The 16,017-nt window shown below is 39.4% G+C and overlaps 2 protein-coding genes and 1 non-coding gene across 3 annotated transcripts in view; 2 read left to right on the forward strand and 1 right to left on the reverse strand.

Annotated features, from left to right (window-relative positions):
* The window catches only part of LOC125236785 (ataxin-2-like protein), a 107,980-nt gene that overhangs the window by 82,903 nt on the left and 9,060 nt on the right, over positions 1–16,017 (forward strand). The window contains exons 15-20 of the mRNA XM_048143711.1: positions 285–402; positions 1,620–1,706; positions 2,291–2,365; positions 10,200–10,296; positions 11,128–11,267; positions 12,926–13,186. Coding sequence (XP_047999668.1) covers positions 285–402; positions 1,620–1,706; positions 2,291–2,365; positions 10,200–10,296; positions 11,128–11,267; positions 12,926–13,186 — 778 coding nt within the window. The remainder of the gene's footprint in view (positions 1–284; positions 403–1,619; positions 1,707–2,290; positions 2,366–10,199; positions 10,297–11,127; positions 11,268–12,925; positions 13,187–16,017) is intronic.
* On the forward strand, positions 4,028–4,111 carry Trnal-cag. The gene has a single exon. It is a non-coding gene; the product is annotated as a tRNA-Leu (tRNA).
* Positions 6,062–7,894, reverse strand: LOC125236828 (retinol dehydrogenase 12-like). The gene has a single exon (XM_048143760.1). The coding sequence runs from the start codon at positions 7,774–7,776 to the stop codon at positions 6,835–6,837; it is 942 nt and encodes a 313-aa protein (XP_047999717.1). The 5' UTR covers positions 7,777–7,894; the 3' UTR covers positions 6,062–6,834.

Raw genomic sequence — 16,017 nt, forward strand, 5'->3', positions numbered from 1 at the left:
AAAAAAATGTCTTGCAGCTTTCGATTATACTTGTAGGTGGCGTTAAGTGTCACTTTTGACATAGATTTATGGCTCGAAAGTGACACTTAACGCCTATCTACAAATAAGTGTGGTGTAGTGTATGCGCGTTCTTAGGCGGTCGCATTTTAATGTATGGGATGGTATGATCTTATATTTAATCTATAGTACTAGTAGCTAAAAATTGGGTGGGGACTTATGCCAATAGAACATGCGAGACTCCAAATAATGTACTTGTTACAGTAATATTGTAAATGTTGTTTCAGGCCACACACTCCTGGCACTCCGGTGGGGTCCCTAGTGGGCGGTGTGGGCGTGGGCGGCGTGGGCGTGGTGGGCGCCGGCGTCTCCTACGTGCCCGCGCCGCACCCCCCTCCACACATGGTAAGTACATAAACCATAGATGTATAAATCACCTAGATTGAGTTGATTGGCCAAAAAATGTGTCCACATGAGAGGGTAAAGTTGGGGCTGGTGTGGTGTCCCTCTCGCACTTATTGCCACTGTCAAAATCATTTGAATGACGGCATCACTGTCATAATTTGGGGATACCAGTTTATATTCAAAGTTACTACCAAATCTACTAATACCCAATTGAAGTTTTTTTTAATTATGCAAATCTTTGGTTTAATGGCTTCAGCATGGGAAGCATGGTCGCGCGATAGACGATAAAATATCAGGCTGTCCCTATCGCACTTACAGATAGTGCGATAGGGACGGCCTGCTATTTTATCGTCTATCGCGCGACCATGCTTCCCGTGCTGAATAATGACTTGCCAATTCGTTACAAGGGATTAATACCCTGGTCTGGACATATGTAATACAAAAATAATTTAAGAAGTTGAAAACCTAGCTAGCATACAAGTAAAAATACTACTACACTATAATAGTCTCTGTGAACTGGTCACACGTGCGAAAACGACACCAGCCCCAACTTTGACCCTCTCATGTGAACCGTTTTTGCTTGTCTGACACGGACGCCTTTCTCGCCTGGTGATGTTCAATTTAGTATAGCAAAAAAAGTGAACTCAGTCCCTATTGAAAGTCGACCTAAACACACACATACAGAACTGTCTAGCGAGTTGTAGTTTGTAGACCAACGTGTACGGTGCGACTCTAACAGGTGTAGTGCAGACCTCATACTCCTGGTAATATATCGGTAGAATCTCCCTCGCTGCACCCCCCTCTCCATATAGTACGTAATCTACATTCTAATTCGGTATGTATGTTAGACACAAAATAGGTGAGAAGCAAACCTGGCTACCGTAATATCAGACCTCACGGTTATAATTACACACCATACAAAAAAAATTGTCATTGATGTTCCCGATTTTTTCTCCATATGAAAGGAATATTTGCTTCATAGGGAATTTTCCCAAATACCCAAGACTAATTAATCTCGCTTAATTTAATAGTTCAACTTTTGAACATTACGTTTGTTCTCCAGTGGGAATTCTTAATTTATCGACTAGGATGATACAGCAATATATTTTAAAAAGCCGATCGATACCTTGTGTACCTAGAAATAAATCATCGCATTATACTTCCCTACAGGTATATTTGTTTACCGATAACACTTGTAACCTTCACTTTATGTCTAGGTTGCGGCTGTCCCCGCCTACGCGATGGTAGCGGCGGCCGCGGCGGCGGCGCAGCAGCCGCCAGCGTATTTACCGCATCCGCATCCGGTAAGTCCACCATAACTCAACCATGACCAACACTAATCTGTATACAAGCGACCCATTTCACAATAGTAACCATTGTCGCCCGACAGTGACATTTCGCCGTTCATTGTCTGCAGGGTTAGCACATGATTGGCGCGAGAGTATGTCGCCGCGAGATAGACTACCCGTCCTTATGTCATTAATACTGTTAGAAGAAGACGTGTCATCTATGTCGCGGCGACTCTGCTGTTCAACAAGGAAATATTGTTGCTGAGTAACAATGTTATTTATAAACCCAGAAATAGGCAGAGAATTGTCAGTGTCAATGTCACTGTGGTATCGTAAAAGTGTATGAGAAATCGCTCGTTTGTATGAACATGTCTACGCATGCATTCAGCTTGGCAATGCGTAAGCGTCTTGCTAACCAGCGATTTCTCATACACGAAATGCGGTTCGATGCTGATAGATGTGACTAGGGTGAAGTCAAGGGTTTCTTTTGTACCTTTTACCGAACCCTAAAAATAAGAGATTCACGATCGATTGACAGTATTAGAAAAGAAAACTGTCTCGTAGCCAATTCCCTGTTAGTAACGAGCGTGTACGGACAGATGGAGATGGGCTGCGAGTGCCGGCAGTACGCGCCGCCGATCCTCGTCGTGGACAAGCGGGACCGCGCCGACGCGGTGAGCGCGGGGACATACGGGACAATAGGGGGATTTGCACGCAACATATTATATGTATTGTCGTCAGCAAAAGCGAGATAAAAATATCAAACGTCATTACGTCACTGCCAAGTCGAACCCGATGACATAATAGGCGAGACGACTAAAAAAAACTATTTAGTCCGTCAAAGAATTTGGACACACGTTTTTCTTTTTTCTCGTAAACGAAAAATTACGACGGTACAGTGCGTTGAAGTTTCGCGTGACGTCACGCGACACTAGGTACATTTTTTTACTTTTAAGTGACGTCATATTTTCCCACTCCGGAACTGTGATGCTCTATATCTTTGTATTTTTTTTTTCATTAATTAGATTAAGCGAAAAAATATTTGTGTTCAGTATTTTTTGGTGATCTGACGGGCTAAACAGGATATTATCTTTTTCCCTGATTCATTTCATTTCAAATGTCATCGGTACGGCAGCTAACTTTTACGAGATTTCATTATACAATTTATTACATCTGCCTTAAGCACGTTCACACGTTCTCCCTCGAAAATAACTTTGCTGTAAAACTGTATTATAGATAAATGCAATTCTCTTATTGTCTCGTATGTGATCCCGAAAAGCGTGCGTTTGAAGTGCACTTGTGAACGTAACAGTGTGCAGTGGCTTATGACATAACACAAGGACGAGTGGACCAAGTAACTCCTCAGATCTAGCGCGTGCCTTCAGAGGCCCACTGACTATCAGTCCTCCGGACGGCGACGGCATTTTTAGTCCTTTATTATTAGTTACTGGCTATACAGTGGCTAACCGGTGAATTGATAGTCAGTGGGCCTGTTTACTAACCAATTGTTATAAGAATTTTATAAGTCGCGTTCCATGCGCATAAGGCCCCTTCTGGACAGAAACCCTACTAGAACACAACTTAGAACCTAGAAGCTGCAACAATTTTTTGGAGGCAAGAAAATAATTATTACCCTATATTAGGAAAGTCATTTGTATCAAATCAACATCTTGAACTTCAAAGAGGCCAATTTAGCTACTAAGAGAGAAAGTTGTATGAAATGTCGTCAGGTTTTTCACATTACACGTGTTTTCTATAATTTACACTGGTGAATGCACAGTAATACAATAACTAACAAAAATGGCAAGACTATTAACCAGAGATTGAAAAGTAAGTGTATCACTGACTTTTCTCAGTTTAACTTACTCTATGCATTTCGTTCGTGCCGGTATATTGTGTGAGCGAGAAGTAAGTTGACGCAAAATTAGCAAATAAGTCAGTGTCATACTCGTGGTAACATATAAAGTTATGTTACATATCATTTTTATTACAATCTTATGGCTGGTTGAAACCAGTGTTGATAGGGATGCATTTTTTATGTACAAATTAAATAAGTAATTTTTTTTTTTAATAAATAAGTCTGGCTTAAAATCACATATTCACTACACATTTTTCTTTGAAACAGTCTAGTAAATAATCCAACATGGTGGTCTAGCACGACTTGTGCCCGCGAGTCCATACTTTGAAGTCGCGGCTGATGAATAAACTCAGTCGCGAGAACTCTAGATGGGCTAGACCCCATGAGTAAATTAAGTATTCCGTTCGTACTTCTAAAAGTTGTCTATTTCAAGTGCGAGCATTGGCAAGCCACGGTTAATTTCGTTCACTTGGGACAAGTCAGGATGGCCGAGCGGTCTAAGGCGCTGCGTTCAGGTCGCAGTCCACTTCTGTGGGCGTGGGTTCGAATCCCACTTCTGACAGAAATTTTTGTTTCTTTTTATACCTGATTCAATTTTTATTTTTTACGCTTTAAAATTAGGTTCTGTTATTAAAAATTCATTATAAAAAAATATAGTCAATTAATTATTTTTTCCACTTTTGGCTTCATTTTGATGTCACTAATACGTTTGCCGTGTGTTTTTGCTAATATCTGTCGTTTGATAGTGTTAAGGAGTATTTTTAACTAACAAATACTTTATTTCATCACTGTTAGAAGGAGACACATCAGTATCACATTCTACCTACATCATATCTTTTGAAATGAGTATTAAAAAAATATTTCCATTTCACGCTTCTATATTACGTTGATACTTGATTCACTATAGGTAGTTGACACGGATTTATACGAAAAATATAGCAATGGGGTTGGCAACTATCAAAAGATTGCATATTGTAATCGCCAGGTTATATTATTTTAAAAAGTAAGCAGAAAAAAAAACTATTTTCAGTCGGACACTACTTGACATTGTATAATGTGTGACGTCATTTGATCTTCACATCCGTCCCCGATTTATCACAATATTGTCATAGTCATACCAACACGTGAAATGATAGGCCGTGATAACACTCCACGCGAGTTTGGTCTGCCAAAGGTCGCTCCTGGCTGTACGTCTGACGGGTCTTTAACAGATTCATTACATTAAAAACCGGCCAAGAGCGTGTCGGGCCACGCTCAGTGTAGGGTTCCGTAGTTTTCCGTATTTTTCTCAAAAACTACTGAACCTATCAAGTTCAAAACAATTTTCCTAGAAAGTTCTTATAAAGTTCTACTTTTGTGATTTTTTTCATATTTTTTAAACATATGGTTCAAAAGTTAGGGGGGGGGGCGCACTTTTTTTTCCTTTAGGAGCGATTATTTCCGAAAATATTAATATTATCAAAAAACGATCTTAGTAAACCCTTATTTATTTTTAAATACCTATCCAACAATATATCACACGTTGGGGTTGGAATGAAAAAAAATATCAGCCCCCACTTTACATGTAGGGGGGGTACCCTAATAAAACATTCTTTTCCATTTTTTATTTTTGCACTTTGTTGGCGTGATTAATATACATATTGGTACCAAATTTCAGCTTTCTAGTGCTAACGGTTACTGAGATTATCCGCGGACGGACGGACGGACGGACGGACGGACGGACGGACAGACAGACATGGCGAAACTATAAGGGTTCCTAGTTGATTACGGAACCCTAAAAAAGCGCGATATAGTGGACCGTTTTCCATCAAACACGGTTAAGAACACTCCCGACTAATTCAGCTTTCAAACAAAAAAAACTAAACCTAAATCTGTTAAAATGTCACAGACAGACACATACCTACACAAACAGACATACACGTCAAACTTATAAGTTATAACACCACGTAATTTTTGCGTCGGGGGTTAAAAAAAGGCTCGTTGCGTGTCGGACGCATTATGGAGGGATATTCATACAATAGAATAGAATAGAATTCATTTATTTAACGTCACAACATGGTACACACAAAAAGAAGAAGGCATGCAAACAAAACATACAATGGACGCTAAATAGGACCCTCACTCAGCATGATGCCACGGCAACCCGCAGCGCTGGTTCTCTGTGAGGACCTGACTACATCTAGGTTTAGTGGCGGCACGTATGCCAACGACACATAAAACAATTAAGAAAAAAACAAAAGAAGAAATAAAATAAACATACAAAATCAATTATAAAAAAAAACACACAATAGCCATTACAAAAAAAAAATACGAGTACAGAGAGCCGTAAACACAAAATGACTGTGATTTTTGCGGCACTTTACGAAGTTTGACATATTCAGAATAATTTACTATAATATCATCCGTATGTCATCCGTATAATATATGTAATGTATTAATAAATTGTACATATCAAACTTAAGAGAAAAATAGGACTAAATTAATATTATACGATAAATTAAACACAAAACTCTTATTTATAAAAAAATTCTGTTGTATTTAAATAGAATTATTACTAAGATTTATTACATCTGCAACCGCTATAACAACTTACACGCTGATAAATAATCGCTTAGTTGAAAGGAATACCTTTTTACACTTACTAAATGACATTACATAGTAATTTACTAAAAAAATCTTCTACATTTCATTGTGAAATTGCTAAAAATAAGCTTCAATATGAAAAGGTTATCCAAGACTAAAAACATCAATACGTAAGCAATTCTAACTACTGAGACCACTATTACCCTTACATCTACTTGTCATGGAAAACCTTCTTCGATTTGGACGTAATTTAAAAATAAGAATCCATCCTCTAAAAAATAGTATTGAAATGAATTTTTGACAGTAAATTCAAAATTAAAATTAATTAATTGACATATTTTAGTATTAATCAAATCGACGAGTATAAGGGCCGGTTGCATCAAACCGTCTGTCACCGTTTAAGCGTTCGTTAAATTGTATTGTATGGGAAGTTCCATAGACATCTGCTGCGTGTCAAATGTGGTTGATGAAACTGGCCGTAAAAGTAAATAAAAAAATAATAATATTTCAAACGTTCACCACTTATGTATAGTTTGACTACTGATTTAAAATAGCGCCTTTAGTGATGTCGGAATTATTAAAAATAAACCTTTGACAATCTGGCATAACCCTGGCCCTGTACTCTCTATCGGAATAAAAATCCATCCGATATTTTGCATCATCTATGTAATTTATCTATATGTAGTTACATCAGACATAACGCTACCTCAAATAGCTTCCTCCGGCCTCAACTTGACTAGTCTCCTCAGACATTTTCCACAGCCTCATGGCGTCCTCCTCATCAGTAGCTTTGAAAGACATCTTACTCTCCTCACAATCCATAAAATACCTCCCCGTCATGAAATCACAATCATCAGAGATAGCCAGGAAAATACTCGTCTGCGCGCCTTCCCAAGGACTCTTGAAAAAAGTAAACAGCACCATACTTCGCAACTTCTCCAAAAACTTTGCATTCTTATAGAAAGACGTGTTAACCTGCCCCGGGTTCAAACTGTTCACCGCCACATCTGTATCTTCAAGCCTTCTAGCTAGTTCATTGCTGAATAGAACGTTACACAATTTACTGTTAGCGTAAATCCTGTAGAAACTATACTTCCCTTCTTCATTTATATCCTTAATCGTCCCGAATCTATGGAAGTAAGATGACACATTCACAATCCTGCTCGGAGCACCCTTCTTCAACCACGGCACTAGAAGAATTGTCAACAAAAACGGTCCGAAATGATTCACCTGCATATCTCTCACTATTCCATCTGCAGTTTTCTTACTACCCATACCGCTAGCACCAGCGTTGTTTATCAAAACATCCAATTTAGCTTCATTCTGTTTAAATTCCTCTACAAATCTCCTTATAGAAGCTAACGAGCTTAAATCCAAATATTCATACCTAACCAAAATATTCTTCGAAACCTTCTTTATCGAAGCCTCAGCTCTCTTTCCTTTAACATCGTCCCTACAGGCTAATATCACTTTCGCGCCCCTCTTAGCTATCTCCATAGCCGTCTGGAACCCTATACCACTGTTCGCACCAGTCACTATCACCACCTTCCCCGTCATCACAGTGTCTGAGTAGCATATTCCCGAAGTTAATCTATTATAGATCTTTAAAAACACGAAGAATGCGCCCAAGTAGAAGTACCACATGTTGAGCGACCGCTAGTCACGATGGCAGTTGAGTGACTGGGCTATCTGGGTGCAAAAGTCATGCTTAATCGTGCTGGTATATAAGTACCTCTATAAACTTGTGTTCTGATACGGCTTTACTTGGTATCTTAGCTATGGAATTTTATTGATTTTTTCAACATACTATAACCTTTTATGCGTGCGTTTAGTGAAGATTTTATCTTTTTTTTTTAGATTTTACTAATTACAATCGCCATCGAATTTTTAGACATATTGAAACATTTTTTTATCCTTTATTTATCGATCGAAGTTTTGAACCCACATTTTATGAAATAATCTGAATTTATCCCGAAGAAAGGTTCAAATATACACAGACTGTAATACTTAACTACAGACCTGGAATCCGGCATACATAAATATATATGTTAATTCACACGAGGGAAAATCATAAATGCATTACATCCATTTATTGAAAGCACCACGTTAGTTAGTTTGAAAGTTTGTTCATTCCTAGATTCCATCGTTTGGTTAGATTTTACTTTTTACGTCGTAATCTAAAACTAAAATCTATATTTTTTTCTAGATAATTAGATTTTCTAGACAGTATCTCTAAAATGAATCCTAAAGATTAATCAACATTCAAAGTTATAGTTCGATAGATAGCAACACCATCTCTCTCGCTATATCGTAATCCTGTAAAGGATTCATATAGGAGGTGCAAGCACACATTGCTCGCCCTTAGAGTTGGTCAAAGGCGCCTAGCCTACAGAGATAAGAGATAACATACACTAGAGAATTTTCGACGGGTACCACGGCGGCCGAGGTGGTGTAGCGGTTTAGCACGTCAGCCACGATAGCTGGAGACCCGGGGCGATTCCCAGTGGGCTTGACCACTTTTTCTTTAGTGTATGGTATCTATTTCAGTTTATAATTAATCAACCTTATCATAATTCCTTCCAAATATACAAACACACACGGATGTAGGTAACTATCTAATCATCAGTTTTTATAATCAGGTCACCAAGTGTGTTATCTGCAGCGAAGTGTTCGCGACCTTAAACTCATATACAGAGGTTATACTCTATTTAATCATTTATTAATTCTATCAATTATATACCCTGATATACTGTCGTAAGATTTCAATTAGTAAACCTCAGATTTATTTTTTGTATAACCTGGCATTGCCTGCTTGCCGCACGGTCGCGTGATAAACGATATAACGCCAGGCCGTCATTTCGCACTAGGTATTTGTAAGTGCGATATGGACGCACCGATGCGATTGATCACACTAGTGTGCTACGCCCTTCTTTCTTCTTTGCATCCCGTTACCCTCTGCTGGGGTGTAGGGCTCGAATCATATTTCTCCATTTACTCCGGTCTTGGGCAGTTTGGCTAACCTCCTCCCACCCCATCCCTAGCACCTAAGCTCTTGCTGGACCGAGCGACTCCAAGTCGATTTAGGGCGGCATGGTTTGCGCTTTCCGGGTATATTCCAGGTGAGGGCCATTTTGGATAGGTGGGTATCAGGTTTTCTGCGTTTCCATTTCACATTTCCGCGTCTGGATTTCTTTTTGTACGGGTGCTTGTCCAGTTATTCTCCATAAGTGAGCGTTTGTGATACTGCTACGCCCACTGAACATGAACTGAATCAATTGTAGACCTTATTGTTTTAAGACTTAATGTTCAATACGTTGTACAGTGAGCCTTATGCAATGTCAAAGTCCTGTCTGATTTGATTTATCTGTAGAAAATGCTTTTAATGTCGTGTATAAATCATCATTGTGACATTGTAAGATTTTTATCTTTCAAGTCAAAAGATATCAAAAGTTATAAGTATTAACAAGAAGTAGAATATGCAAACGTACGTAATATATAGAAAGTTAGAAACATACGTATTATGCTCAAAATATTCACAAGCATGTATTTTTGTCATTAACCACAGTATGAAAAATATTCTTGACAATATTTTATTAATCTTTCAATATCATACCAACGCCTAAGTCGGCCCGCCTGGAGATACGCGCATTTAGCAATCATGCTTAACCTTTTCACCGAACCGTCCTTGAAGTACCTAGGTAATAAATTAATACTGATCCATCAAAACGTTATGTCAAAAAATTTCATCTATACTACCCATAATAACATACATATCAATCAATTCCGTACCCTGTGGCGTATCAAAAATACTGTCTTTAATCAGGTCCAATAGTCGCGTTTTCACTTGTTTTTTCTATATCCGCGTATTTTGTTCGAAGTTGTACAGTCAACCAATCTGAATCCTAGGCCACTGTAGAACCCTTTCACCGTAAAAGTCAAACTGACTTCTATAGCAAATGAAGCACGGTGTCAATACGACAGGGTTCTAGAGTGGCCTAGGATTCTAATTGGTTGAATCTGTGTAAGCTGGCTACGTGTCTCTGGTACAAATGTAGTTGTTTTTGCAGCTGGCGTACGGAGCTATGGGGGGCGGAGGGGCGGTGGCGGGTGGGGCGGCGCAGCACGGGCCTCTGCCCGCGCAGCCGCAGAGGAACTTCCGGAAAGGTACGTACATGTAGTCACTTATCCTTCAGACAAATAGCGTTTAGAGCTATAGGCACTAGTTCCACCGCGAGGGTAACCTATCGATGTTTCGAAAATCCTTTGTCCGATTATCACTTGTCCGAAAACGGTTGACAGAATTTTTATAATCCAAATACATTGTTTACCATATTTCCAAAATGTCGCTAGTTTGCTATCCCACATTATCGTTTTCCCGAAACTAAATAACCAGAAGAACGGTTACCAATCTGATGCTACGTGACATCGAAATGTCATTTTCCCTAATATCATTTTATAGAAACTCAATAACCAGAAGAACTGTTGCCAATCTTATCATTTGACGACCGTTTCTTTAACCACCTTTTCATAAATCCGATGCTACGCGACATCGAAATGTAATTTTACCTAATATCATTTTACAGAAAAATTAAAAATGGGTTAGGTTAGGTTAGAACTGCGACCATACAGAAAAAAACTTGTGCTAGAGAAGTGGGTTAGGTTAGTTTAGAACGGCGACCCTCACAGAAACATACATTTGCTATAAAAATGGGTTAGGTTAGGTTAGAACTGCGACCATACAGAACCAAAATTGTGCTAGAAAAGTGGGTTAGGTTAGGTTAGGTTAGAACTGCGACTCTACAGAAACAAACATTTGCTAGAAAAGTGGGTTAGGTTAGGTTAGAACTGCGACCATACTGCCTAGGGTAACAGAAGAACCCCAATTGTTAATAAGAGTGTATGCGACTTTGTTGCAGACCTTTGCGATGAAGAGTGTGTGAATTGTACGGGCACTGCACAAAAATACGTTTTATGAACAAAATATTTGTTCCCCAGTTGGTGTCGGCAGCGGCGTAGGCGTGGCAGCGGCTACCGGGCAGCCCCTGCTGACTCCAGCCCCCATGCAGCCTTTTGTACCGGCCGTGTACCCGCCCCCGCACCACCAGCAACAACCCGCGCTCCACTATCAACACGTGGTAAGTATACCTATGATGATGATTGCTTTGCTACCCCGTTGATACCTCAAATGTCCTCTTTCGCTATTTAGTGTATATTTTTATTTATTTATTTAAACTTTATTGCACAATACAAAAAAGTACAAATGGCGGACTTAATGCCAGATGGCATTCTCTACCAGTCAACCATGGGCTAAACCGAAAGATCAACTAAACAGGCTCACACAGAGAATGCGTAAGGATCGACGTTCACGAATAGGAAGCCAGTTAAGTTTTTCTAGTTTCTCTCTATATTTTTGTGAAGAATCCGAATGAATGAGTCAATGCAGTTCATCTTTTGGGGTAAGGTTGTTAGCGATGTTGCGGACGGGAGATGTACCTAACTGTACATATTCTAGTCTTAGATCGGATTTGTATTGTACGAGATCTCGAGTGTTTTGTTACGAAATTGTATGTAGCTCCATTTCGCGCGTTGTTTAGATGGCCCTGTTATTATATTTATCATTTATTTATTTAATCTTTATTGAACAAAGAAACACAATGTACAATAGGCGAACTTAATGCCATAAGGCATTCTCTACCAGTCAACCTTTGGGCAAACCAGAGAAGTTGTAGGCGGTGCAAAATTACAAACACAAAATAACTATAATTAGGTATTTTCATCATTGTGTTAAGTTAAGAAAACGAATGAAGAGAAAAATATGGTCATAGAATCTGATCACAATTTACGACAATCGATTGAAAATAGAGATTTGTAGACAACATTCGGACATATTCGTCAAAGCATTCATCAAAGTAATCCATACTAATATTATAAATGGGAAAGTGTGTGTCTGTTTGTTTGTCCGTCTTTCACGGCAAAACGGAGTGACAAATTGATGTGATTTTTTAAATGGAGATAGTTGAAGGGATGGACAGTGACATAGGCTACGTTTTGTCTCTTTCTAACCCCCCACTTCCCTAAAATAGGAGGTGGAAGTTTGTATGAAGCATTCCTCAATTTTCGAATTTAACACGAGCGAAGCCGCGGGCAAAAACTAGTACTTTATAACACTTTTTTTTTCATGATTTTTACCACAGAATATATAATAGTACAAGTACAGAAGGCCCACTGCTTTGATGTTCACGAAATGCCGCCTTTTTAAATGCCTACAAAATTCTAACAAAGAAACGAGCCGCACGTGCGCAGCGTCGGACGATAGGGTTGCCTATGGAGTATGGATTAAAACAAATTAATTCTCAGATAAAATGTTATACTATTTATTAAAGTCTTGACTACTTTCTAGGTATATATACAGTATTTATATATTTTTGTTTAAGCCTTCAGCATCACAAGCCTTATTGAACATTTACGTGGGACTTAATCAATAAGATATGTGTAAGATTGTCCTATTTTATTCATGATGTCTATTTAACTAAGCATTATTAACCATATCGCATATGAACCTTAAAAAAAACTCGCGACGTAAAGTAACAATAGAAAGTGCGAACGTGCGTTCCGTGAGAACGCGCGCCACCCCTGATCAGGCCGCGAACTCCGCTAGCATGTACTTGTAGCGCGGCGATAGAATCGCGGAGTGAGCCGTCCCTGTTTTTACACAAATTTTTTAAACTAACTTTCGACATTTGAAGGTCTCACTGAGGAGGAAACTGTAACTAATGATACTGTGTTGTTGCAGCCGAACTTCCAAGTGCGCATGTACCACGGGGGCGGCGTGTCGTCCATGGGCTCGATGTCCATGCCGGAGTACGCGCCGCCCGCGCCCTCGCCCGCCGCCGCCTCGCCCGCGCTCTACCCGCCGCCCTCGCCCGCGCACACGCCGCACCAGCACCAGCACCACCCCCACCCCCACCCACACCCCCACCCCATGCAGCACCCGCACCCCCACCCCCATCCCCACCCCCATCCGCACCACCACTACCAGCAGCCGCCCTTCCAGGTCAGTATACCGACTATCAACATTACTGATGTGCAAGTTGCGGAAACTTTCGGTTAAAAATAAAGGAAATTTAAATTTATGAAATGGAAAATTCTCATCCATACAAGGTATGGAAAGTTTGCGAAGTTTTTCTATGTGAAAATTTTAGGATTTTGGAAACTTTCCGTCGGCACAACAGTAACCAACATTCGTTTTATATAGTTAATATAGTATAGGAAAGTTATTTACTTACCTGTAAATTATATTGTCTTCGGTTAGCTCGATAGTTAGTTACACATGAAATAAAACTATGAAAGCGGATTTTTTTTTACTACGTCGGCTGCAAACAAGCACCCGCCTGATGGAAAGCGGTCACCGTAACCTATGGACGCCTGCAACTCAAGGAGTGTCACATGCGCGTTGCCAACCCATTAGAAACCTGTACACTCCCTTTTGCTGTGTTAAGTACACAGCAAAAAGGAGCGTACAAGTTCCAGAGAAGGTTCGGGTTCCTCTGGGTTATATCGCTACCCGTTTGACCACGAACGCTCTAAAGAGGTCGAAACGTTGGGATCAATTATAAATTCATTGTATGCGATATAACCCGTTTTCATAGTTTTATTTCATAATGGTTAATGTAAACCTTAGTAACAGCTACTGATAAGATCGAAAGCCGTGCTCCACGTATAACTGAAGACCCGAAGCGTCCAGACAAGCACGGTCGCGTGATAAACGATATGACGTCAGCCCGTCCTTTACACTATTTGTAAATGCGACTACTTGTAAGTCTACTACTAGACTATTTGTAAAGTTTATCCAAATAGTGTGCTACGCCCGCAAACCAGTCTTCGTGCTTGTATGTCAGGCCTATAGGGTCATGAGTAGGGATCGCAGTACCGGTACTGTTTAAAAGAACCGGGATTTTCGGTACCGAAGCAATATGGAACCGGGATTTCCCGGGATTTTCGGTACTTTCGGGACTGGTCAATTTTTTTCGCTTTTTCAAATAAAACAACATATTTTTTGGCATTTTACATGTTTTATTATTATATTACTATAACCGAACCGCACCGCCTTCGCTCGGCGTATTATTTTATCTGCCTTTTTTATTATAATGAATCGGGAGTCGGGAGAACAAGCAAAAAAATCGTGAAGAATTCCGCCTAAACCCGACTATCTGGCAAACATAGGCATCAATGGTTACCGTTACAATACATTGCTCCGATTAAGCGATCTGCCATTACTGGGAGATGTTTAATCGCTTAGTAAAAGAAATAAGACAAATACTATTAAAGAAATATAATAATTGATTATAGACCGGCAGTAAAATCTCACAAAACTTCCCAAACATGTAATTTGAAGCAAAGAATGTGAACTAAAGGAAACAAAACATTTGAGATGGTGCACTATTTTTTTGCTAGTCAGAGGGAACGTTCTCGAGAAAATTAGTCATTTTCTGGATATTTCTGTGGAATACCGTAATACCACATTATATGTAAACATTTTTTTAAAGTTAAGCATGTTTATAGCAGTTATCTTTAAAAGTTAGACATAAGCCATTGCCGACTTTTAGGCCTATATCTTATACTTTTAAACGAGCAATTCTTGTATATTTATTTATTTATTTATTTATTTATTTATATATATATTTATTTACACTGACGATCTCGGAAACCGCTCTAACGATTTCGCAGAAATTTGTTATGTGGGGGTTTTTGGGGGTGAGAAATCGGTTTAACTTATCCTTAGGTCCAGGAAAACGCGAATTTTCGAGTTTTCATGCGTTTTTCTTCGCGCGCCATCTCGTGTGCAGTAGTTGTACTGTTAAGACAGAATTCTTTCGGTTGATGTAAGTACTATTTATTGCAAACACTAGATGGCGACACAGGTCAAGGCTAAAACGAATAGAAAAATACACTATTTGAGTTTTTGTGGCGAAATGCGCGCCATCTCGTGTGGAGTAGTTGTATTGTTAAGGCTGAGAATTCTTTCGCTCGATGTAGGTACTATTCATTTTTGAACTAGATGGCGACACATGCCAAGGATACGAAACAGAACCGAGCGAAGCTCGGTTGCCCAGATATTTTATGTATAAAAGCGACAATTCCACCATACATTATTTTGTTATAAGTCGATCGGTACGTACGGGCAGGGTTTTCAATTGAAGCTCTTAAGCAGCGTGATTTTTACCGACTTTTAGCACATATAGTCATGTTTTAATAATCAATTTATAATAACAATACCTTAAACATTCCTCAAGATTCTCAAGAATCACTTATTCATACATAGGTGAAACACTCATAAATATCCGTTTAGTAGTTCTAGTTTTCGCAAAATTCGCGAACAGTTTTATAACATGCAGAGAAATGAGTCAAATGAGAAATGAGATTGAGAGAGAAAAAATAAATACACAATTATTAATATAACAAACATTAACCAAAAATACATAACTCGACTACTGATCTGGCTAGTGGGGCTAGCTAGGTCCTAGGGTATCGCGGTAGCAATGCCATGGCTGCCAGGTTGCCACTGCCACCCGCTATTAAATAGTGATTAAGCGCGTGTTACTGTACCTATGCCTATTTTTTAACTGTTTAAATAATATAAACAGAAATAAATACATTTTGTATCAAAAATGCCACTGAAAGGTATTTCGAAAGTACCGAAAGTACCGGGATTTTTCAAGTTGATTTCCCGGTTCTTTGCTTGGCCAAAAATCCCGGGAATTCCCGGTACTTTCGGTAGCGGTATTTCCCGGGAGCAAACCCTAGTCATGAGCACTGCTGAATGTAAGACCTAACTTCGTGCGCTTGAATGTCGGGCTCTGCCTACCCTACAGGGTCAACTGACTT

The sequence above is a fragment of the Leguminivora glycinivorella genome, chromosome 19 (genome assembly GCF_023078275.1).
Source record: "Leguminivora glycinivorella isolate SPB_JAAS2020 chromosome 19, LegGlyc_1.1, whole genome shotgun sequence".
Taxonomy (NCBI): Eukaryota; Metazoa; Arthropoda; class Insecta; order Lepidoptera; family Tortricidae; genus Leguminivora; species Leguminivora glycinivorella.

Excerpts from the sequence above, each read along its gene's own strand:
- LOC125236828 (XM_048143760.1), bottom strand. The coding sequence starts at position 7,776 with ATGTGGTACTTCTACTTGGGCGCATTCTTCGTGTTTTTAAAGATCTAT.